Source organism: Eubalaena glacialis, chromosome 5 (assembly GCF_028564815.1).
Source record: "Eubalaena glacialis isolate mEubGla1 chromosome 5, mEubGla1.1.hap2.+ XY, whole genome shotgun sequence".
In the NCBI taxonomy this organism is placed as follows: domain Eukaryota; kingdom Metazoa; phylum Chordata; class Mammalia; order Artiodactyla; family Balaenidae; genus Eubalaena; species Eubalaena glacialis.
In genome coordinates, this window is record NC_083720.1 from 94023044 (window position 1) to 94049604 (window position 26561).

At 36.6% G+C, this 26561-nt stretch overlaps 1 protein-coding gene across 4 annotated transcripts in view; it reads right to left on the minus strand.

The window, feature by feature from the left end:
- Positions 1–98: 98 nt before the first annotated feature.
- The window catches only part of CDKL2 (cyclin dependent kinase like 2), a 36852-nt gene continuing 10389 nt past the window's right edge, over positions 99–26561 (minus strand). The window contains exons 3-14 of one of the 4 annotated variants that reach the window (XM_061192378.1): positions 24729–24923; positions 22054–22232; positions 20542–20654; positions 19219–19358; positions 16905–16993; positions 14935–15070; positions 13636–13934; positions 12942–13035; positions 9018–9141; positions 8682–8788; positions 3220–3308; positions 2140–2227 (exon numbers count right to left, since the gene is read on the minus strand). In XM_061192378.1, coding sequence (XP_061048361.1) covers positions 3243–3308; positions 8682–8788; positions 9018–9141; positions 12942–13035; positions 13636–13934; positions 14935–15070; positions 16905–16993; positions 19219–19358; positions 20542–20654; positions 22054–22232; positions 24729–24923 — 1542 coding nt within the window. In that variant the 3' untranslated portion in view covers positions 2140–2227; positions 3220–3242. Of the gene's footprint in view, positions 2228–3219; positions 3309–8681; positions 8789–9017; positions 9142–10349; positions 10562–12941; positions 13036–13635; positions 13935–14934; positions 15071–16904; positions 16994–19218; positions 19359–20541; positions 20655–22053; positions 22233–24728; positions 24924–26561 lie in introns of those variants that run through there. The other 3 variants (XR_009701111.1, XM_061192379.1, XM_061192380.1) reach the window with 3 other exon arrangements.

Genomic DNA, 26561 nt, shown 5'->3' on the forward strand with positions numbered 1-26561 from the left:
AACAGATTATTTCAAACTTATTTGTTAAAACTGTACAGTGTTGTACACATTATTCATGGTCTCTTAAATAAATTCAAGTAAAAACCATGTATGGAGCTCAGTAAGATATAATATTTATTAATTTTAAAACATACATACACACAGCAAGCCCACTTCCCCCCACCAGTACATACACATATTTTCTATTAGTAAGTGGCTTAATCATATCCTTGTAGGTGAGACAAAGTAAAGTAATCTTTAACTGAAAAAAGGGATTATTTTGGTTCAGTGTCTATGGCCCCAATTTGCAAAATCTTCTTTTTCAAGTTCTGCCAAGGTTCTAACCAGATATGATCCTCAAGTCTCAAGTTGGACTTATAGTGAAGAACTTTTTGTTCTTTAATTCTAAAGTTCACAAAATGTTTTAATAAACAAAAAATACCAAAAGCAAATGAGAAGGTAATTGATCTTGGACCCTCAGACACTGGGGTGATATTTTCACACTGATCTTTAAATAAAAATAACATTGAAATAAGCTAGAGAAACACGTGGCTTTTAAGTATTATCTGCTTTCCATGCTAGAGTCTGTTGACAATATTTTTCAGAGTAAAAATAAAATAATAATATTTTAATGTGAAGCCTACAAATACTTATACACTAATTTTGTTCAGCATGTTAGCCACACCAATCTAGTCAAACACCTGGTCAGAGTGTAAAGATAGAGCTTCAAAACCAAGACCAAATTTCAGTTGAACCACCTATAGACTCTACATTGGAGCCCCTTATTTTGCCTCCTCTGGAATGTCCTACTCTTTTGAAAGCCCAAGTGTCTAAGGTCAGAATTTCAATATTAAGCTCCTTAGAGTAATAGAGAAAAGTGCTAGTTAAATGTTTGGGCTAAGTTCTAGCCAATGCCTTTTAGAAAAAACAACATATTGCTCATTGGTTAAGGCAAAAAAAAAAGTCCACACAAGTTCTGGTCCCCTTAACAACCATCCTCTAAGATAATGAATGCAGAGCACGACTTACAACCCAGAAACCAAAACCTGCAGTCCAATTGGTTTCACTCTCCCACCTAAAAGTTGTGGACCAGTGCATTAGAAAAGATGCGTGGGCTGTAGGTAAATGATTTTGCACCTTGTGAAAAGCTTTGGGGAAGGCCTTGGAGGACCCAAGGAGACAGGAACGTCTCTAGGCTCTGTCTGATATCACCTTCAAACTATCAGTGGGACAAGAGTGAAGTCCTAACAGCGGATATTCCCTCCCCAAAACTTCTCCAGTTGGGGAGTTCCACAGCAACTGGCCCAGAAAAAGAGTAATCAGCCCTAGTCAATTGGTAACCCAGCTTCCATCCCCAAATTTTGTATGTCTACCTCTTTTTTTTAATGAGAAGCACAGTACGCAGCTCCAAGGTAAACGTACAAAATTCTCCTTCACCACTCTTGTTCCAATCACATTCCTACACACAAGAACATTAGCACCAGAATCTTATAAAACAGAGGACTATCCAATGCCAGAGTCATACTAGGTCATTAGAAATAAAAGGTTTCTTTGCGACATTTGCTTTAGTGTGGTTCTTAGAAGATCAGCAGAGAGGCAAGATTCCCACAACAACACTGATCAAACATCAACAATAATCACCGAAACCAAAGATATACATCTATCCATAGAGAGCAGTTACATTTCTCCTTAAAGCCTAGAAACAAGCAAGATTTTTAAATGTGTTTTATAGTTAAGTTAGGGTAAAGGAAACATTTTCTCCTACTGATCCTAGGTTTTTTTTCATTTTCTTCAACTGATCCTAGTTTTTATCACCTACCACCACCAAACCCACTCCCAAATAAATGTACACATTTATACAAATAACACACAAGATTCAATGCATAAATAACATGACCTTTTAAATGCTTCTCTCTTTCTCCCTTTTTTTTTCACTCACTTTAAATACACGATCTACTAATATTAAATGCACATTCATGTAACAAGAACCCTATCACTATTCTTTCATTGGATACATCTTGAAATAGCATCAGTGGACTTGAAAAGTGATGGGATAACAGTTGGGAAGGGACAGTTGTTCAATCTTCCTTTGAAACACATGGATGTCTTTGTCTTTTCTTCTGCTGCAAGGCCTTTCTCAGAAAATGTAGGCAGTTCAGAAGTCAAGGCTCAAAACCACAAATGTCTGCTTCTAGGATATCAGCACTTTTGTTGCACAAGGATGTCATCTCAAGTGCTAGGGCAGCATCTAAAAGCAAAGGGGGATATATGCCACCAAACAGTTTACATATATTCTTTCTAGAAATTGATTTCTACCCCACTTGCTTTCTCATATTGTATATATTGACAGTATTGGTAGGTATTACATGGTCTAAGAAAACCTTAGATCATATGTATCAAAAACAAGATTTTAAAGACAGTCTTCAGGATAATTATCCACCAAAACTATCACGTGTAGCACATCTCCTTTTGTGTAAATAATGACTAATTTTGACAAAATAGATACAAGTTTTATAGAGCTTGCAGTTTACACAGTATGTATAGCAAATGCATTGCAATGACTTCTACTAGGCCCTTGGAAGGGACCTGTAAAAATGAGAAATTAAAACTTAAGATTTGTGCACGTCACAGTAAATTCACATTTGATGTCACAGACATTCAAAATGCTTTGTGGAGGTTAACAGGTTAATTCCAACAACACAGTTATAAGACTGCAGGATTTTATTTTTGAATGACTGTGTGAACTCACATAGCAAATTATCACCCAAAAAGGTCTGATTTTTTTCTCTTTTTTTTTGGTTTTAGTTTTTTAGTACTAAAAAGTTATACTTAAAAGGAAGGCAATCACTTGGTATGGTGCTGATCCCTCTTTATTAGGAAAAAGATTACCAAGCAATCATTTATTGTTTCTTGCTTTACAAACCCAAAGGGCAAATGACTGATACGGGAGATAAGTATATATCCTTCTGGAGCACTTGTCACCCTAAGTTCACATTACTGTATCCAATAAAATACAGGAGATTAGTTTAAAAGCAAGAGATGCAAGCACTATGAAAAGGGATTTCATCCCAGAGACAAAAGCTACTCCTGTTTTTTTTAGTGCAACTCTTTGTCTATCAAGAGTTCTCACAGAGTCAATCATTGGAGAATGTTTCAGCTGTAGAATTTGTTGCTTCAGCAAGCTACAAAATATTTCCCATGAAAGGTCACACAGCTTCAAGGGTGAGAAATCAGACCTACCCAGCTCAGAACCAAAATGACAGTCAGTGCTGCTGTTCCACTCGAGGCAAACTGGCCTCTGAATCATCTGACAGGGGAGATCCTGATACCTACAAGTTAATAATTGAGCATTATAGAGTCTCAGTAATTGTAAAAGTCCTACTTCCTCAAAATCCCAATTCTTGTTCAAATACCAGATGGATTAGAACTTGAGAACTATTCATAGCTCAAGCTGCTTACACAGAAGAAGATGAAGTAAGGGCTTCATCTTATTCTTTGACCTCTTTGTTGATACATATGTTAAAAGATACTTCTGATGTGCCAGGGCAATGTAAACCCACTATAACCCATGTCTACCTATCACCAAAATAAATGAATAAACAAAACAAAACAAAACCCTTTAGAAAAAATAGAAAAACAACTGAGGATTAAGGACAAGAGTCAAAACTTGGAGATGTATCCCTTCACAAGGGGGTAGGTTTCCAATTTTGTTTGTTTTTCACTTCTGTGACTTTGCCCAAAGGGCAAGCCCTAGTCTCAGAGTCGTAAAGAAGTGCAAGAAACTAAAAGTCTGAAAGGAACCCCGTCTTTATAGTCAGAGAAACCAGAAAAAGGGGTCCCTGCAGGGCAAAAACTATGGGGGGGGGGGACTCCAGAGGGAAGAGAACTAGAGAAGGGGACCCTCTAATTCTATGTATAAACCCACAGAAGTCTCAGTCCAGATACTGAGGTATGCATGCATGGGATAGCTCCAAACAGCATAGCAATTCTCTAAATTCAATTTAGAGAAGTGAATGAGATTTGAATCACTTGTACAAGCCTCCAACTAAGCCCTGAACTACACAAGTGTAGGACAGATGCAAACTAGGATGACAAAGACTTAGAGAACTGAGATTTAAACCACCTCTCACAGAAGGTAAGGCAGAATTTACAGTGTAAAAAAAACTTGGGTGACTGCTTACTAAAATAAAAATTTCAACATTCTCCTGAAGATTATAACAAGACCCAGAGACTATACAATACAACGTTTACAATATCCGAGACACAATTCAAAATTACTGGACATAAAAAGATCCAGGAAAGTGTGATTCATTCTCAAGGGAAAAGGTAGTCAAAAGATAAAGGCAATCCTGAGGTGGCCCAGATGCTGGAAATTTATACATACTTGAAATGAATGAAGGGACAGGAATTCTTAGTAGAGAAATAGAATTTCTAAAAAAGAACTAAGTGGATATTTTAGAACTAAAAAATACATTATCTGAAATTTTAAAATTAATAGCAGAATGGAAATGACAAAGTAGTCAGAGAACTTGAGGACAGATCAATAGAAATTACTCAATCTGAAAAACAGAGAGAAAAAAGATTGAAGAAAGTGAACAGTCTCAGGAACCTGTGAGAAAATACCTACCAAAAGGTCTAACATATATGTCATTCATTAGAACTTCAGAAAGAGAAGAGAAAGAAATTAGGCAGGAAAAAAATGTTTGAAGAAATAGTGACCAAAAACTTCCCAAATTTGGTAATAGAGATAAATTTACAGATTCAAGAAGCTTAGCAAACTCCAAAAGGATCCACTCAGAGAAAACTATGCCTAGACATATCATATTCAAACTAATGAACACAAAAGTTAAAGATTAGATCTTGAAAGCAGCTGGAGAAAAATGAAACATTACTTACAGGGTAACAATTCAAATACCTGAGAATTTCCCACCAGAAATCGTAGAGATCAGAAGACAGAGAAATAATACCTTTATAGTCCTGAGAGAAAAAGAAATTTTTTAAACCTACCAACTCAAATTCTATATCCAGTGAAAACATATTTCAGGAAAGAAGGCAAAATAATGTCATTCCCAAATGAAAGAAAACTAAAAGAGTTTGTCACCATCAGACCTGCTCTGCAAGAAATGCTAAAGGAGGTCTTTCAGATTGAAGGAAAATAATACCAGAAAATAAAACCGTAATCTTTAAGAACGAAGAACAACAGAAACAGTAAGTAGCTAGGTAAACATAGAAAACTACTTTCTTCTCATAAAACACTTATGACTATTGAAAGCAAAAAGTATAACATAGTATAGTGAGGTTTTCAATGTATGTGAACAAAATACAAATGCAAACTGTAACATAATGTTCAGGTGGGAGGAACGGAAATACATTTGCAAGGTTTCTACATTTTACAAGTGGTACAATATTTACTCTAAGTAGACTATGAAAGATTAGTTATGTATACTGTAATCCCTTGAGAAGTCACTAAAACATAATGCAAAGAGGTATCTCCAAAAAGCCAATACTAAAAATATTCAAATACAAAAGAAGGCTGGAAAGGGAAAACAGAGGAACAAAAAACAACTAATAAAAAGATAGAGCTAGATCCAAACATATCAATAATCACATTAATGTTAATGGCCTAAATATTTAGCGGTAGGCAGGATTCTAAAGATATTCCACTAAGATTCCTGTCCCTGGCTAGTCAATCAAACTAATTTAGCTGTTGCTGTGAAGGGACTTTGCACACGCAATTAATGCTACTAATCAGCTGACCCTAAGATACAGAGATTATCCTGGTGGGCCCAAGAAATCACATGTGCCCTTAAAATGGGAAGAATGTCAGAAAGATGAGGCAGAAGGGGATGTAAGAGAGAGTCAAGGAGTAAGAAAGATTCAACCACTGTTGCTGGCTTTGAGGATCATGGAATTAGGCCAGGAGCCAAGGAATGTGAGTGGCCTCAAGAAGCTGAGAATGAGAACAACTCCCAGGTGCCGGCCAGCAGGGAAAGAGGGACCTCAGTCCCACAACCACATGGAACTAGATGCTGACAACAACTTGAATGAGCCTGGAAACGGATACCCTCCCTCCCCCCCGAGCCTCCAGAAGGAAATGCAGCCCTGCTGACATCTTGGTTTCAGCCCATGAGACTCTTAAGGACAGCAGCAGCTGTGCCTGGACTTCTGACCTATGGAACCTATAATAAATGGAGATTGTTTTAAATTGGTAGTAATTTGTTAGCAGAAATAGAAAACAAACAGACATTCCAATTAAAAGAATCAGAATTGAGAGAATAGCTACCAAGGGAAGACCCTAATTTATATGCTGTTGGCAAAAGAAAACACTTTAAATATAAAACCAGATAGGTTGAAAGTAAATGAAAGTAGAAAGATATACTATGGAAACAAATAAGTGGAAGTAGGCTGGAGTGACTACTTTAATCTCAGATAAAATAGACTTCAAGGCACAGAGCACCATGAGAGAAAGACATTTCATAATGATAAAAGGGACAATGTATCAGGAAGACAAAGCAAGTATAAATGTGTATGTACCTAATAAGACAGATTTAAAATACATGAAGCAAAAATAGACAGATGTAAGAGAAAAATAGACAATTCCACAATCATAGTAAAAGATTTTGACAGCACTCTTTCAGGAATTGATGGAACTAAACAAAAAAATCATCAAGGATATAGAATGTCTGAACAACACTATCAACCTTAATTGGATTTCACATTTATAGAATACTATATCCAACAACTAAAGAATATACATTATTTTCAAGAGAACAAGGTTCATTCACCAAGATAGACCACATGCTGGGCCATAAAACACATCTCAGTGAATCTAAAAAAATCAAAATCATACAGAGTATATTCTCTGACCATATGGAATTAAATTACAAATTAATAATAAAATATCTAAGGAACGCCCAAATATCTAACTATTAAACAACACATTTCTAAATAATTACTGGGTTAAAGAAGAAATTACAAGGAAAAATGTTTTAATGTTTGAATGGAATGATAATGAAAATACAACATACCGAAATTTGTGGGATGAAGAAAACAGTGTTTAGAGGAAAAAATCTGAAGCTATGTCTGTAAGTACATAAGACGTGTAAGCATGTAGGGGGGTGAGGGAGTGGAGACAGATTCCATGGATTAAGTAATATTTTACTCACAAAATCTATCTTACAGATTGTTCCAGAGGTACATAATAGAGTTTTATAAATGTGAAAATGTTTGTGTTAGGTACAGAAACAAAATGTAGTTCAGTGCATAAATGAATACCATAAAGTAAGACTGCAAGGCAGGTCACAGCCTCTGCCAGCGGGCCTTTTGCTTTCAGTCTCCCGTTCTCATTCCACTCAGATTTTCCACACATAAGCTCGTGTTACGTTGCTGTTAATTTGTGTTTTTCACTACACCTACTTTCTTCTTTATTTTAAATGCAAATGGAAATTCAACAAATAAACTGAGAGTAAAAGTGCAGAACCAGTTTATAAATATAAAAGGATTAGTTCCGAACAAGAAATAAAAATATTGAAGAAGTGGGAAGGCAGCCAAAGCCTTTCTTCCATTGCATGAAACTAGATTGAGCTATGTCAACCCTGAAAAGCGATTTGAATAATAGTGTGCTCACAGAGAGCAAGTGGAAAATTCTGCAGCTTTAAAATCCATATTTAAGTTGAGAAGTATACAGGAATTTCCTGAGACTCTGTAGTCCCTAAATGTAAAATCTGTGGCAGTGGTTCATCTTCACACGACAGGAATTTGTTTAGCTTTGATGATGTTGCCCCCGGAATTGCTGGCAAGAGATAAGGCAAAAGCAGCAGCAGTCTGTAAATGTTTTTTTTCAGAATCACTGGGTAACTGCCTCTGCAATTTGTTACCCTCAACAATATCATTCCCCTTGTTTGCAGAGCTCTACAAAATAATTTAAAGAGTAACAGTAGGAAAAAGCATCGGCATAGAGAAGGAGGCTACATACAGGGGCTGTCTATGAAATGGAAATCCTTAAACCATGAGGATGGAGAATCCCAAAACAAAAGTTGCCTAGCATCAAGCAAAGGTGAAAATCTGTTTGAAGAAGTAAAGGGAATGTTCAATGATTCATATCCCAAGTTTGTAGTTAGTTATGGATGGCTCAGGAGATTAAAAAGTTTGCCAGTTTTCTTAGTGATATGACTGTTGTTGATATAAAAGTAGCAGAAACATAAATATTCTGAAGAGATAAGAGGAATTATAGCAAAAGACTATATGGAATAGAAAATCTTTAGCATGGATGGAATGGATTGCCCCGGGGAAAAGTGTCAAATGGAGAATACATTTTAAGAGAATAAAAACTATTCCAGAGTTTCACTCTTTGAAAGGTAATAACTTTGGTATTAATGCAGTGAAATATCATAAACTACCATAAAGCCTATAGTTATATTAAAGCCATAGCTGGGCTACACACATGCGTGCACACACACACACACAATTTTTTAATCTATAAAAAATTGATCACTGTAAGCTGGGAAATGTTTATGTAAATATATATGTAATAAGGGTACTTTAATGCAATGAACCATAAAACAAAATTTAACAAGCAAAATTTTATAGATCCCACTAATAAACCTGCCCAATCCTTAAGAGCAAACTCTCCATAGGACACTTTAAAAGGAAATATGAGAGAGACCTGAGTTCCATGCATCCTACAGAGAGTATTTCTATACCTGATGTAATGCAGTATTGAAGGTGTGCAAGTCAATAGCGACCAGAGAAGGAATTCGAGATACTGAAAGATTTTTGTTCTCCTTCTTTATTAGCCTGGAATTTCGAGCTAGATAAAAATAACCATAAACACAGTGAGAAAATCAGACATTTTTGTTAGTTCTTCACATTCCGTATCTGTCCCTTGGTATGTACTTATTGTACATAAGTCTGTACATTTTCACATACTTAAATATGTAAAGTTACTATACATTTTTAATAATCGATTAGTTTATTTAACATACATTTTAAATAATGTAAACAAAAGGGCTGAAAAAGTAAAAGCGTTACAAACATACCGATGCCTTCCAAGGCTTTTAGTTCAGGCAGATGATTATAGTTTAGTTCAGGCAAACGGACATCTCTCTTTGAGTATTCCCTTCTTTTCTTATTTGCCTGAAGTAGACTCTTTTCACTAGCAACCTAATATCATCGGAATGGTTAACACAAATGAATTAGCTTCCAGGTAAGCTTGCCCCCTTTCATAACTACTATGTTCATATCCTAAAATTTATAGAATTGAAAAGCTAGAATAATACAAAATTTGAAGAACACTAATAACATACAAAACAACTTCATCCAGTTTTTTTCAAACCTCTTCCTCTTTAAATCTATTAAAATTACTAACAAGCAGATTGGTTGGTTGCTATGAGTTTCTCCTACTCCCTCCACCAACCTTCAGTGTAAGTCCTGGCAAGCAGTACAAGGTTAAAAGATGGGCATCAGTGTCCTGGCCTTTCAGGCCAGCAAGGTCAGGTCTTATGACACTTGCTGGGCTTTTCAGCATAGTTGCTGTTGCCACGTGAATTTTGAATAGTTCATCTTGTCATGTATATCACATCTCCTAGCACATTTTTCGCTTTCCCAATAATAATCTTGTTACTCATTTTTTTACATCTGTCCTTGTCTTGCTCCTTACTGTTAGCAAATATTATTTTCCTAGAAATACAGTTTATTAAGTATAAAATTATAACTTCAATTATATTCCTAATCTTTCTAAGCACTATTACTTCATATTTGATAAAGTCTGGAAAAATAATAAAGAGAAGAACAGCACAGTAGCACTTCAATTCTGCACCTTTATGAATTTGACATTTTCCCAATCTGTTTCATTTGAGAATCACAGAAACTCTACATTCTTTTCCACATTTTCAAAACAGATGATACATAGAGAGATTATATGATTTACTAAAAGAAAAGAAACCGCATATAGATAATGAAATCCTATGTATGTCCATGTATATCCACATATATGTATGTATACTGAAATATACACACAAAGAGTATAATGACAATGTTAAGCCACTGAGATTCCAGATACCTCGAGTTTAATATTCTATGAATTATACTACACTGCCTCCCAGAAAGTCTTCAAAAGTCCTGTAGTGAGCTTTTGAGTGTCTTTCTTTTGGCTGTTTCTATTTGCTCCTTTTTTTTTTTTTAAATAAATTTATTTATTTAGTTATTTTTGGCTGCGTTGGATCTTCGTTGCTGCACACGGGCTTTCTTTAGTCGCAGAGAGCGGGGGCTACCCTTCGTTGCAGTGCGTGGGCTTCCCATTGCAGTGGCTTCTCTTGTTGCAGAGCACGGGCTCTAGGCACGTGGGCTTCAGCAGTTGTGGCACATGGGCTCAGTAGTTGTGGCTCACGGGCTGTAGAGCACAGGCTCAGTAGTGTGGCACACAGGCTTAGTTACTCCGCGGCATGTGGGATCTTCCCAGACCAGGGCTCGAACCCGTGTCCCCTGCATTGGCAGGCGGATTCTCAACCACTGTGTCACCAGGGAAGCCCCCTCTATTTGCTCTTTTAATAGAATGAGTGCTAAGGCTCAAGGTTCACATCAGCTGTAAAATAAAATAATTAGTTTAAAAAAACTATCTGTAAGTATAAAACAATAAAATAAAATGAGTCCAAACTACTAGATTTATATACTCAAAAAGTAACACACGGACTTCCCTGGTGGTGCAGTTGTTAAGAATCTGGCTGCCAATGCAGGGGACACGGGTTCGAGCCCTGGTCCGGGAAGATCCCACATGCTGCAGAGCAACAAAGCCTGTGCGCCACAGCTACTGATCCTGCGCTCTAGAGCCCGCAAGCCACAACTACTGAGCCCGTGCTCCACAACTACTGAAGCCCGCGTGCCTAGAGCCCGTGCTCCGCAACAAGAGAAGCCACCGCAATGAGAAGCCCACGCACAGCAATGAAGACCCAACGTAGCTAAAATAAATAAATAAATAAATTTACCAAAAAAAAAAAAAAAGTGACACATAAAATACATAAGAGATGATTATAATAATATATGTATTCACATCTCAGAATCAGGGCATAAAGCATGGGAGAAGGCTATTGATGTTCAACCTAGAAGTTGAGGAAAGTTTAGCCTTAGTTCTTCCTCTGTTAATTTTCATTAAGAAAAGACTCCAGTGGGTCTTCTCCCCACTAATCTTTACCTCCTTTCTTGATTGCCTATTCCAAAGAAGGATAAACAGAAATGAGATCTAAAATGATCAGCCAGCATTGATTATGCAATGCCTGAAAGAAGGCTAATATCAATTCCAGCAAAATGGTATTGAGCCAGCTACTTTAAAAAGCCTTGCCGATCAAAATAATCTTCCAAAGCAGACCAGGAATGTAAAACACAAAAATATCCACAAATAAATGAGTAGGGTATATCAAAAAGGAAAGTATTATGGGTACAGAAATTATAGGCTAAGAATAGTTAAAAGAAAAACAATTGCAATCATGAGAGATACGAAAAGAAGGCTATATTTTTCAGCTCTGAGGATAATGGGAGAGGTAGAGAAGGGAAACTTGTGAGAAAAATACTCTTTTGGGAATACATCCATACCTCCCTTTCCCTGTCAGAAAAATCTATTCACCACATTTCTTAAGCAGCTTCAATGCGTTAGACACTGTTCTAGGTGTGGGGCAGAGCAGTGAGGAAAACAAACCAAGCACAAATCCTTCCTTGGAAGTTTACATTCGGGGTGGTGGGCAGGGGGAGGGAGAGACAGACAATATATAAATAAGAGAATAGAGGATGCCGGGTAAGGCAACGGAAAAAAAAAAATTAAGCAAGGGGAGGGGAGAGAATAATAGGAGACAAAATGAGTTAAAATATTTGGGAAGACCTCACAATAAGGTTTCATGTAAGCCAAGGAGGAGAAAAAGCAAATTCTTTGGATTATCTGGGGAAAGAATGTTCTAAAACAGAGGAAATAGCAAGTACAAAAACCCATATGTGGGAGCATGTCTTGCCATGTTCCAGGAAGAACAAGGAAATCAATGTGGTTGGAATGGAGTGACCAAAAATGAGAGTAGCCAGGGGTGGGATAGAGGGATGAGGGAGTGAGTCACTCAGGGACTAATAGGCCCTAAAAGCACTTTGGTCTTTACTCAGAGATGAGAAGCCAATGGAGGGTTTTGAGTGGAAGAACGATGAAGATTCAACTTAACTTTAAAAAGAAGCATTCTGGCAGCTGTGTTCAGCATACTAATGCTCCTCTGAACCTTCAGAAGACCTCTGAATCTTGACATGCTTCTACTACTGCAATCTGACACTGTTTTAATTTGTTGATTCTCTACTAAACCACGAGATTCCTGAAGAGAAAGACTGACTTATTCTTCTTCAGTGACTTAAACATAATAGATAATCAATATTTATTAAATGAATAAATAGAATATTTCCACCAGAAACCTGGTGTGGGTGAGATAAGACAACTTATCTTCTCATCTACTCTAAAAAAGAACTGATCACCAAGCATTAGGTTAAGAAACTTTACCATTACTGAAAAAATTAAAACAGATGTCATTTTAATAGTAACATCTTTTTTTAATTGAAGTATAGTTGATTTACAATGTTGGGTTAATTTCTGCTGTACAGTAAAGTGATTCAGTGATACATATATATGTATCTTTTTTATATTCTTTTCCATTATCTCAGGATATTGAATATAGTTCCCTGTGCTACACAGTAGGATCTTGTTGTTTATCCATTCTATATAATAATAACATCTTATATTTAAATTTCCAGACTTATGAAACTTAAACTTGTCTTTCACATTTATGATTTTGACATGCTGGGATGATATATCCATAATTAAGTTTCCACTTTATGATACGTCTCCCAATAAAACTCTCAGTTCTTCACTATTATATTTACTATTAATGAAAGTCTAGAAATGACTGATGTTTGCTCTTCTGCCTCTGAAATAGTTCACTTACCGATGTGGTCACATTAATATTATAAACTCCTGCTGGAGAATGTTTATTTGGTTTAACAAATGGAATACAATACTTCTTGGTTTTCTCATCCACTCTGTAACAAAAGCAACAAAAAAATTTGCGTTAGATCCAGGAGTAATTATTTTTTTCAAGCACAAAATCAAAAGACCCAACACCAAGTGACATGCAGTTTAATCAGAATTTAATGCCTATTCTTAAATATATGATGCTCATAGATCTGGTGAAACATTCTGTCCTTTACCACTACCCTCATGCCTCCCACCCAGCCTTCAATGCCAATAAATTACCTTCCTTTCCGCGAAATTCCCAACAGGAGCTTCTTTGTACAATTAAATGCCCACAGCCATGCCATGCGGCAGCAGATGCTCAAAACCAATTATCTCTTTTATAATGACAAACCCCTTTTGTGTTATTAGACTAAATAGCTATAGATGCTCTTCACCTTAAACAATACACCCCTATTTTCTTAGGACTCAGGTAAATTTTTTGATCAAATGCTAATAATTTTTATCACATTAGCCAAGAAGTCTTTTGAAACAGTAACCTGACAAGAATGAAAAGGATTCAGAAACCTGAGAGTAATAATACATGTGGCTGAATTGATAAATATTTGCAATTTGTAAAGATGTCCTTTCCCTAAACAACATTTTGTTCTTATTTTCCTAATTCATACCTGTAACTCTGAACTCTGGAGATAGTTCCCATTCCAGAATTAATAGTGGGAGCCACTGCAGAAAGGTTGTACGTAAGTGGAGGAATTGCCATGCCTGGATTTCTTGTGTGGCCCATGCTGCCATTGCTGCAATCTCGGAGGCTTGTTGAAGGCACTGTTTTGATGTGGTTCATCCCATTGTCATTGAGACAGCTGGCATTTGAAGCTCGACTGACTTTTTCAACTTTTTCTCCATCCATTTTTGATCCTTTTATTTTAAATGCTTTAGAATCCTTAATTTTGGGATCAGCATTTGTATCCTGTTACAAAAATGTTAATAACATTAATGATCTGAGGAGAATGAAAAATCACCTTTTCCTATAAAGTACTTATCAACGAAAGCAGAATTCCAGAGATATCACTTTTTAAAAAAATTTTTGGCTGCACCATGCAGCATGTGGGATCTTAGTTCCCTGACCAGAGATCAAACCAGGGCCCCCTGCATTGGAAGTCTTAACCACTGGACTGCCAGGGAAGTCCGAGATATCACCTGCTTGTGCTCCAGTTTTTCTTATTCTACCTATGGAATTATAATTAAACCCAGGATTCTCAGTCAGACATCTATTTCAAATGAAAATGAGACTCACACTAGCTCTGAGATATATATATATATCAGATTTAATGATATACACACATATCACATTTATATTTCAGTGGAAAACAATGGAAGAGGACTCAGGCATGCTCGCTTTTGTTCTCATATATTTAGAGTCAGGGAACACAGAATTGAGGACTCTTTCTTCTTTGGGTTCACTTGAGAAAATGGGAGTGGGTTGGTGGTAGATTTGAATTATCTTACCAAGAATAGATTCTGGATAAATTACCAAGAAAAGTAAACTTCAAATAAATTGAGTGCCCAAATCTCAATTTTTAAATGCTCTACTTTATATAAAATTCTAAAAATTGTATTTTTCTCTTCTATCATTTAAGGCAAAAAAATGGTGTGTGCATGTGTTTGTGTCCATGTGTTTGCATGTGGGTGTGCACACGTGTGTCTAAATGCTCTTGGATGAGTGTGATTTCCTGACAAGCCCTATTGCACAGACTGGCATACAGTAGGCACTCAGTACATGATATGCTAAGATTTTTTTTAAACAGGTAATGTCTACAGAAAAGATACATTTTTACAAATAAGCTAAAAGTTAACTTGTTAGCCACTCAAGAAACTTTTAAGATCTTCATTATTCCCTGCCCCCCACCCCCCAATTTAAGGATATATTAAATTTAGAATTTAATACACATTAAAACATGGAAATTTACCTGTACCACAAGTGTTTTTCTCTCTTCACCCAAGGAATCATCTTTTTCCTTTTCCTTCTTTCTGTTCTGGGGTTTTTTAGATAAAGAAATGTTTCTCGCATCTTTCTGTACTTTTAACTGCAGTTCCTGAGAAAACCTACATAAAAATACATTTGTCAATAAAATAAGATTGTATGAGACAGATAAATCAAGAAAAAAAATGGTTTTCAAGATATTTATTTTTAAAAATTGAGTATTAAACTCAACTGTGTTATTCAAAACAAGAAATGAGGTAGCCTGCAGAACTGGGAATCCCTGAGAACATTTCAGGAGGTTCACGAGGTCAAAGCTCTTATCTTATTACGAAGGCGACTTCTTTTTCACCATGTTGACATTTGCACTGATGGTATAAGAAGCAATGGGGGGTAAAATTGCAGGTGCCTTACCAAGAATTGAAGCAGTGGCACCAAACTTTACTAGCAGTTATTGTATCCTTCCTAGCCACACATTCTCAGGTTAAAAGGTGGGGGGCAGTTTTGTTTAAGAATGTCCCTGATGGAGCAGTAAAAAATATATATATTTATTTAATTAAATCTAAACCCCTGAACATATCTTTTTCCACATTCTGTGTGACAAAATAGGAATACGCATAAAGTACCTCTGCTACAAATCAAAGTGCAATGGTTGTCTGAAGAAAAGCACTTGTGTAACTGGTTGAGATACAAGCTAAACTAGCCACTTTTTTCATGGGACAACATTATTACCTGAAAGACTGACAGAAAAAAAAATTATTATTATTATTCAGGCTTGGGGTATTCAGCAGATATTTTCTTTTTAAAAAATGAACAAAGGAGATTGTTACTTCAAGGAAAACAACTGATAATATTTGCATCAATGATAAAATTCAAATTTTTATGCAAAATTAGAATCCTGTTCAACTTGTCTCCACTACCATGAACTTAGCAGATTCCTAATACTAAAGACTTCTCTGATGAGAGAGAATACGACTTTTTGATATTGTATAATGAAATGTCAACATTTTAAAGCTCTGCATAACTTAGCAAAACAATATTTTCCAAATGACTAATGCATCATGCTACAAAAGCATGCATGGGTAAAAGGTCAATTCAAAGTGCAAGTTAGATAAGTGGATTTTAATGTAATGGGATAAGAAGTTCATTGATATGGTTTCAGATTCCACAATGCAAGCAACGTTAAAGAAACTACCACTGTCAGTTTTGGTATAGAATCAAAGAAGAATACCCACAGTAATCTAAAAGGGCTATTAAAATACTCTTCCATTTTCCAACTACATATTTGTGTGAGGCCAGAGTTTCTCCATTTATTTCAACCAAAACAACATATCACAACTAATCGAATGCAGAAGCAAATATGAGAACCCAGCTATCTTTTATTCAGCTAGATAGTAAATAGATTTGCAAAAATATAAAGCAATGTCATTGCCACTCATCTCACTACTTTCTGTTTTGTCAGCTGCACTGATGCCAGCAGCTGGAACAGCACAGGAGACCATGCCAGCCGCTCTGGCACCTACAGGTTTGGCACATCAAGGTCTCCAGCACATCAGCAGCGTCAGCAGTGTCATAGGACTGGGTGTGGTATGAGTTCAGCAGCAACAGGAGATGGCACCTTTGCAAATGCATCAGCACCCAAGATGACGGCATCACACAGCTGGTAGCAACATAGAAATCAGTGACCTGAGTGGTAGATGTCACCGGGGGAGACAGAAAGAAAGCATGGAGGGACTGCTTCGTGAAAACCAAGAGCCCTAATTCACTGAATGCAGGGGACCACTCTTAGGAATGCATTATTGCTAAGGGTGGATGGAGGTAGGGTGGTAAATATTTGAGCTCCTGTAATAGTAGGTGGGTAGAGTAATAAAAGAAATACTGTTTGTTACTGTTATGTAGTGTTATGGGGGCCTTACTTTAACTCTACGTTGATATGACCTAGAAAACACAGTACTGTACCTCTCAGCAAATCCATCCATATGAAAGAAATCATGGTGCAGGAGCTCAGCACAGAAGGGCCTTTTGTCTGGGTCAATATGTAAGCATTTCTGGGAAACCAAGGAATACATACAGTTCATATCAAAGAAAAACTGCCTACGTTTATATTTCTAAATATAGAAAATTCCTTTTCACAGTCAATGAATTTTAAACATCTATAATAAATGATAAAGAATAAAGCACAAATCTAGACAATGACTACCAATGATTGCTAATATCACAAAAAGAAAGAACACCAGACATTCAGTGTCTCTGGACAGAAATATACAAACCTCTTATGAAGTAGTCTTGCCAAAAAATCAACCTGACTCTGATCAAGCTCTAGCTCTGCTGTGAGTTTATACAAAATACAGGACACAAAGGAACATATTAAACTACACTATGTGGAAAATTCTAAGGGACAAACAACCTATTTTCTTTAACAGATAAATGGCAAGGTTTAAACAAAAAACAAAGAGATGAAGAAGAGCTTGTAAATTAAGAATCTTAAAAGACATATCAACCAATTGCGAACTCTAGTCTTCATGTGGATCCTAATTCAAACTATAAAAAGAAATTATGAGAAAATTAATGAAATTTTGAGCACTGATTAGACATTTTATGATATTAAAGAATTTTTGTGAATGTTTAAAATTTAAAGTACTTACAGAATGGAAGGGAAAGAACCTACTCTGTGCTTATTACTGTGCTAGATACTTGACATAGATGATTTTATTTTATCTATGTTCTTTCATTTTATTATAGATTTTATTATATCTTGTTCTGATTCATTGGAACCACTCAGCCAGTAAGAATAGAAGGGACTCAATAAGTAGCTTTAAATGAATAAGAAAATTCTACAAATAATTATAAGTGAAATAATATAATATCTGGAATTTGCTTCAAAATACTCCCCCCAAAAAAAAGTTGCTGAGTGTGTGGACAGGATAGATGAAATATTTTCCAAATATTGTTAATTGTTGTAGCTAATGACTAGCTCGTGAGGGTTCATTACACCACTGCTTTTTCTACTTTCTTTTCTATGTTTGAAATTTCCTATAATAAAATGTTTAAAAAGTTATATGATTCTACCATAAGGGACATGAGTTGGACAATATTGTTTTACCTTTATTTCCTTTAAATCTCTTCACAGACAGATCATAAAGCTTGTCTCAATGAAAAATATTTGTATCTGTTAGATTATGTAGAAAAGTAACAATGTAGGGCTTCCCTGGTGGCACAGTGGTTGAGAATCTGCCTGCCAATGCAGGGGACATGGGTTCGAGCCCTGGTCTGGGAAGATCCCACATGCCGCGGAGCAACTAAGCCCGTGAGCCACAATTACTGAGCCTGTGCGTCTGGAGCCTGTGCTCCGCCAGCAAGAGAGGCCGCGGCAGTGAGAGGCCCGCGCACCACAATGAAGAGTGGCCCCCACTTGCCACAACTAGAGAAAGCCCTCGCACAGAAACGAAGACCCAACTCAGCCATAAATAAATAAATAAAGACTTTCTCTCTATTTCACTGTCTTTATTAAAAAAAAAAAAAAAAAAGTAACAATGTATTATTCTAAGAACTTGTTATAATTAGTTATAAGCTTACTAAGCTTTTTTTAAATGAGTTATTCAAAGAAGTAAAAAAGCAAAAAATATCTTGGGTAAATGTTATGTGACCCTGCTCTTTTAGAGATACTTAGTTTATCAACACTTTAGGACAATCCTAACTAATAAGAAATTTTTGAGCTAATAATTCCAAAAGGTCCACTTTTAGAGACAATTTGATCCAGTGAGAATCTCCCTAATATCTTCCTCAATCAAATACAAGGCAAAGGTGATGATCATTTAAAAATTAGCTTCAGTGAATCTAGTGGTTAAGCAAAAGCCCCTTTTTAACAATACACTACAGGCCATGATCCTATGCCTTAGACTTTAATATTTTCCTGCTTCTCTATCCTTCTTTTTATTTTCTTACCCTATTTTTCTTCTCTTTTCCACTTACGCAAGGCTTGCATTTTAAATGTTAAACATTAAAAACATATCATTATGAGAATGTTTTCACACTTAAGACTTGCCAGATAATATGAAATGGTTTCTTAAAACAAGCAAAATTTTCAGGTCTGTATCTCTGAAGTCCCTCCATCCTCATGCCCACCAAATAAAACTCTTAATGTACAAAAATTTAAATCATCGGAGGAAACTGTTGTCCTGAAAGATCAACTGGACAAGAAAAAAAGAAGAAAAATTCAAATCTCCATAATGTAAATTCCCTGTCAGAAAGCGCAAAGAAAAAGTTCGATTACCTTTGCTAAATCTATCACAACTTCAGGGAGCCTGGGATAGCGTCTTTCAAGAGGAACCGTTTCTTTGATTTCGGGCAACCTTACTCCAGCAAACACAGGATTTTTATAAAACAGCTCCTGATGTCTTGGAATGAGATTACCTGGCAGTGAGAATGGTACACATCTCTGTCATTACGCATCATGGGACAGGTGGTGTGGAGTAGAGATGAGTGTAACACAGCTGGTAGAGCGGGGACTCTCTCCGCATGCAAAACCAACCGAACACAACAGTGCTCTTATTGTGGTGGCGCCTGGCAGTCTTTAGGTGGCTTTGACATAAGTCAACGCGAAAGAAATTAACATTCTTATCTCAACATACTCATTCAGAAAAGTTCACACGCTACTATACATAGAACTGAAGACGCAAGGGAGCATAGGAAAAGCACAGGTAAAGAACATTGTATAATTTCTTAGATATAAGTACCAGCACTGCATTTCTAACTACAAAGCATAAAGTGCTGACCAAAGATGAAAATATTAATAGTCATATGGTGAGAATCTAATCTAGATAAATAAGTTCCACCCTTTGAGAATTTAATTTTTACCCAGTGTATCTGTATCTAAGGGCTGATTTGATCACTTTTATCTTTTCTCTCAACTTTAATACCTAACCTAATATAAAATATATATGAAAATTCTGCAATAAGAAACCATTGTATTGTTTATTGAACTTCTAACCTGGAAACTAAAATCTAAGAGTTAAATAACCCTCAAGTAATTACCCATTATTTCCATTTTACAAACTCCATCACCCAACAGAAAGTTGATATTTCAACAAATGTAAGATGACTTTGATAGTCTAGCTTTGAAATTCTGTCCAAAGCACTAGCAACAAAAGTCAGAACTGCAGCAAGATTAAATTACTTTGGAAGTCCCTGTGTCTCTCAGTTTGAAGATGAGAATGAGGGTAATAGTCATATAACACCAAATGCTTGCTGACCCAAAGATAATATGATCATTTGTATTCTCTCTACATGTGATTTATTGAATGCAAAAGTACAGAGAGAATGTACAATGTTTGCTCTTTTCTTTAGGGGGGGAGTTGGCAGGAGGGCAGGTGAGAGCATGATTAGGACCATATGTCAGATAGACAAAAGCCAGACTGAGAATGACTGAATGAATGAATATATATAAAGAGAGAGATAGATGAGGTTTTCCTACTTGCTCTCTACATCCATTCAAAACACGTGTCATCTTTAACGTACCAACAGCTTGTAAAATAACCAACAAAAACATAGGGAAAAAAAAATCACTAAAATTTAAAATGCAGACGTATAATCTTACCCAAACACACCATAATATGATATAGCTGATCGATATCAGAATCTCCAGGAAAAAGGGGTTCCCCCATGAGCATTTCAGTTACCAGACAGCCAATGGCCCACACATCAACAGCCCTGAAAGAAAAGCAATGTGGTGTAAAACCTGGCATCCTAATATGTTTACTATGACTGAATCTGTTCTGCATATTACTATTTGGTATTCTTGGTACTGACAAAAGTAGTAGTAAGCCTTAAATTACTCCACAAAATACATTTCCCTATAAACTTAAAGTACTAACTTCCAATTTTACATAAATCAAATTTCCAGAAACTTCAATCACGTGACATGACTTCTGAAGAGTCAAAACAGTTGTTAAGTATACTTTATTCTGAAAATAAGCCTTTTGGGTTTCCATTCAGTGGCTATTCATTTTTTGATCACACATGATTTTGACAAGGTTCATCAGTCTATCCCACTATATGCTGAAAACAGCATACCAGAAGGAGACGGATGTTGCGAACACAAACAACAAGGAGAACTGAAAGCTAATAGGGGGAAATTGTCTTAAAAATCGGTCACAAAAACTTAAAGAATATTCCAGCATCATTACCATAGGGACAACTACCTTGAAATTGCTTAAGGCCATAGTGGAATTATAACATGGTACAAAAGTGACAGTATGGCGGTAAAATGAGAGCTCAGAGTAATTAAGAAAATATTAAATGACGTGTACTCTGAAAACAGAGAAATCACAAAAAAATATTTTAGAACGATTTCTATCAAAATCAGTAAAACTTCCAATCCCTTCTTCTTTGAAGAATTCATTTATGAAGGCGATTTATGTTTTTAAAACTATTCACACAGTTCCGTTTCTACCCTCACCCTTGCCCACGCTACTTTGCCTCACTGGAAGTGTCAGACTTACCTGGTCAATGCTACCTCTCTTTACAAGTGATAAATATACCTATTTCTAACTTACTATTAAAAACAGACCACTTACCTTGATTTCCCTACCTTTAAAATAATTATACTCACGCCAACTTGTTTCACAAGAATGTTTAAAGGGGAAGCACCAAAAATGTTTACAAATAACTTTATAAAGTTCTCTAAACTGAAAACTTCCATTCAGTGTTAGAGGGATCTTTCATCATATTAAAAACATGTTCATGTGGAACCTAGAAACATGGTACAGATGAACCGGTTTGCAGGGCAGAAGTTGAGACACAGATGTAGAAAACAAACCTATGGACACCAAGGGGGGAAAACCGCAGTGGGGTGGGAATGGTGGTGTGCTGAATTGGGCGATTGGGATTGACATGTATACACTGATGTGTATAAAATTGATGACTGATTAAAAAAAAAAAAAGAAATGGGTAATGGAGTTGAATAGACATTTCTCCAAACAAAATGTACAAATGGCCAATAAGCACATGAAAACATGTTCAACTTCAAAAAAAAAAAAAAAAGTTCCATTTTATCAAGAAAAGAGAATTAAATCTGCCCTCCCCACCGCCCACCTTGCTGATGTCTTACTTGCCATACTTGACATCACCAACCAATAGTTCTGGAGCTCTGTACCATCGGGTTGCCACATAATCAGTATAAACCTCCCCAGGAGCTGCCAGTGTCCGCGCAAATCCAAAATCACATAACTTGACAACACCAGACTGGGAGACTAATATATTCTCTGGCTTTATATCTCTGTGTATGATCTGAGACAAAAAGCAGAGTATGACATATACTGGCACATCAAGTTAAGCAAACTAATTATTTTTGAGCACCTGTCATATGCAGGGCACTGTTTTTGTCCCTATAATAAGTACAAATAAAAGTGTATAAAACTGTTCCTGGCTTTAAAGAACCTGGGACCTAGTTGGGAAAAAAAGAACATTTATGCTTAAAATTTTATTTAAACAATCAAAGACATTGGATGAAATATATATTATTAATTACCAAATCAATTGCTCTGATAAGGACTGCTCTCAAGACTAAGAGAGTAAAGCTGTCATTGAAGACTGGGCTGGTCAGGGAAAATTTTTGTGGAAAAGGGTGGGCTCTAAGACAGGTCTGTAACACTAGTGTGACCTGGATAAATGTAGAAATGAAAGGGCAATCCAAGTGAGGGTAACAGAAAGAGCAAAAGAGTGAAGATGGGAATAGATCAGGAGATATTGGGGAAATGTTTTTTCTGGAGTAGAGGTTATGTACTAGGTTATGCCTCAACTGCCACCCTGGGAAGTCTGAGCTTGTGTCAGGGCCATGGGAACCCATGGAAGTGACATGACCAACAAGGTGTTTAAAGAAGATGTTGGCCATGAACAAGGTAAAGCAGAGAGGGGGACCAGAAGTGGGGAGAAGAGCAGTGGGGCAAGTAGGAGGTGATAAGGGCCTAAACTAGGCTGGGGCTCAAAGGAATGGAAAGGAAGAGGTACAGTGTAGAAATATTTTAAATCAAGAATCAACAGAATTTAGGAAGTAATCTCAGATATTTTACTTAAACCTGGGAATCTAAAAGAACACTGGGTCCATTACCAAAAATAGAAAAGTCTGGAAAAAGTTAGGTTTGATTAAGAATAATTAGTAGTTTAGTTTTAGCCGTATAGGCTTTTAAGTGGATTTCTGAGTATCCAAGTGGAGGCACTCATCAAGCAATTATAAACGTAAAGAGGCTAAAACAAGGTCAGTTGGTTATGATTTCTAAAAGAGAGACTATGGAAGGAGAAAACAGGACACTGGGAGACAATGTTAAAAATTCTAGAGCTGGGCAAAACAAATTATTAGGCCTAGTTCTCTAATATAAGTAAACTGTATTTTGAAATTTTAAAAAATATATTTATTGTAAACTCAGAGGACCAGCATCCTAATTGGCATTGCTGAGCATTTTGCATAAGCTACCAATTTCTATTACATCCTAGACATGCATGGTAAAGGTCACAGGGCCAGCCCCACATGTACCATTAGCATTTGTTACTTTTATAATCACACAAAATATGTCACTTAAAATATTTTGTAAAACTGGCAGAATCAATGTGTTATTCATTTTATACTTTGTGTCATTTTACCTAGAACTGCTTTTCTTTTTTTTTAATTAATTTATTTAGTTAGTTTTGGCTGCATTGGGTCTTCGTTGCTGCGCACCGGCTATCTCTAGTTGCGGCGAGCGGGGACTACTCTTCTTTGCGGTGCGCGGGCTTCTCATTGTAGTGGCTTCTCTTGTTGCGGAGCATGGGCTCTAGAGCTCAGGCTTCAGTAGTTGTGGCTCGCGGGCTCTAGAGCGCAGGCTCAGTAGTTGTGGCGCGCGGGCTTAGTTGCTTCCCGGCATGTGGGATCTTCCCGGACCAGGGCTCGAACCCGTGTCCCCTGCATTGGCAGGTGGATTCTTAACCACTGCATCACCAGGGAAGTCCCCTAGAATTTCTTTTATATGATTCTCAAAGGATATAAAATTGTTGTGATAGACAACAGAGTAATAGCAGGGATTTTCATATTTCACAACTAGGCAAGAGAATCTGAACTAACAAATAAATGGATTCTTAGGTGTATGTATCTGCCAAAACTCATTACTTAAAGTTTGTGCATTTCACTCAGTAAATGTTACCTCAAAAAAAAAAAAAATCTGCAAACTCTAGTTAATGACATGCAGAGCTGAAGTATTTAGAGTTGAAGTCTGCAACTTACTTTAAAAAATGCATAAATAAGGGCTTCCCTGGTGGCGCAGTGGTTGAGTGTCTGCCTGCCGATGCAGGGGACACGGGTTCGAGCCCTGGTCCGGGAAGATCCCACATGCCGTGGAGCAACTAAGCCCGTGGGCCACAACTACTGAGCCTGCACATCTGGAGCCGTGCTCCGCAATGAGAGGCCGCAACAGTGAGAGGCCCGCGCACCGCGATGAAGAGTGGCCCCCGCTCGCCACAACTGGAGAAAGCCCTCGCACAGAAACGAAGAACCAACACAGTCATAAGTAAATAAATAAATAAATTTATTTTAAAAATAAATAAATTTAAAAAATAAAAATAAAGGCTTAAAAAATGCATAAATAAGACAGATTAATAAGTAGATAAATAGATGAACAGATATATAACTATGTCATAAAACAAATATAGTAAAGTGTTAACAAGTATAGAATTCAGCGGTAGGTATATGGTTGTCCATTGTACACTCTTCTAACTTTTCAACTTTTTAAATAATTGTTTAAACTAAACACTTACATTGTGACTGTGACAAAATCCAACGCCATTGATAATCTGAAACAAATACTTTTGAGCTAGCTGGTAGTCTAGTCCATTTGGAAAGAGCTCCAAGTCATCAAGAACTGTATGGTCAACAAATTCAAAGACTAGGTACCATCGCTTTTTTTTCTTACACACTTCCAACAGATTCACGAGATTTTCATGCCTCAGTTGCTGTTATAAAAAGAAAAATACAAAATAGTTTTTACAAGATCAAATTACTAGTAATTAGTCACAGTCTAAAAGAGATCTTAGCATGAGAAAAACATGTAAATAAAATGCATAAACGGTATAAATTGTGAAACTATATTTTAGTTTTTAAATTAGAGTCAAAAGACCATACTGCTCTATTTTCCTCTCAGAGAACACAAGAAAGCCAATGAGAAAAAGAAATGTAGGTCCATCTTTGATGAAACTAAGGATTTATGACCCCTACCCACAGCAAACGAGGTGGCACTGTGAAGGTCAAACAGGAGTCTAGGAAGATACCAAGAGATCATCTGTGGCTACAAAGCTGGCAGAGCAGTTTTCCAAAGTTGGTGACATAGCCTGAAAAGAAAAACAACAACAACAACAAAAAACCTTCTTTGGTATAATGAGAACAAGGCTCATAGACTGTCAGTGAAACCATCCCTAGAACTGAATGGCACCGGGGAACAGGAGGGGAGGGGCTCTGAATAATCACATAGGAACTCATTTGCTGGAAACAATCTGTCAGTGAAGCCAAGTGGAAGGCAAAACAATTCATTATGAACAAACCTGCAACTACAAGTTTCAGAGAAATTAAGGATAACATAAGTCAATCCCACACTTAGCCTTGTGTTGTAAGGAACATTGTTGTGAACCATGGTGGATTCCTGCTAGCCTGGAACAAGACCACAGGTTTTCCTGAAAATGAACCTCCTACAGATAGCTGGTCCAGGAGGGGCTCACTTTGTTACAAGATAAGAAACAATCAAAAAGGAACCGATCCAGTCTCTATTCAAAGATACTATAAGAAAAGAGAAGGAAACACAAATGGCAGATGAACACACTCACCAGAAAATGTTGCCTCTTTTTTTTTTTTTTTTGGCCACACCATGCGGCTTGCGGGATATTAGTTACCCGAGCAGGGATCGAACCCGAGCCCTCGGCGGTGAAACCACAGAGTCCTAACCACTGGATCGCCAGGAAATTCGCTGTTGCCTCTTTTTTAAAGAGGAGGAAACTACTAGAATACAGTCCTCAAAATCCTCAAGGAAAGAAAGAAAATTTATACCCATAAAGATTGTCATTCAAGAAAAAGACAGCAGAGAAAATTTTCTGAACATGAGCAGTAAATCCATTAGTGTAGGACTAAGTGTTATACAAATGTGGGTATCACAGTTACAAAATAGAGTGAATATTTAAAACCTAACAATGTACAAATGATACTAGTAACAAACTTAGGAGAAAGAAGAGAAGATGCAAACAAAATAAGAGAGTATGAAAAAAAAAATAAGAGAGTATGTATGTGGATTTCCTTGTCAATGGGACAGAATTATATTTTTGACCTGAAATTTTTAATTATAAGGTCTAATTATATTTACAGGTTTAATGGTAAGCACTAAGATAAAGAAGACAGCTTCTAAAATCAGACGGTGGATGAATGGGAGAGAGGAGGAAACAGAAATATAATAATTACTTTACAAAGGATTAACTATATTATATAACTCTATAGTTATAAAGGTAACAAAAAGTACAAAATAAAACCTTTCTGCACAAAAACAGAAATATAGATCAATGGAACAGGATAGAAAGCCCAGAGATAAGCCCACGCACATATGGTCACCT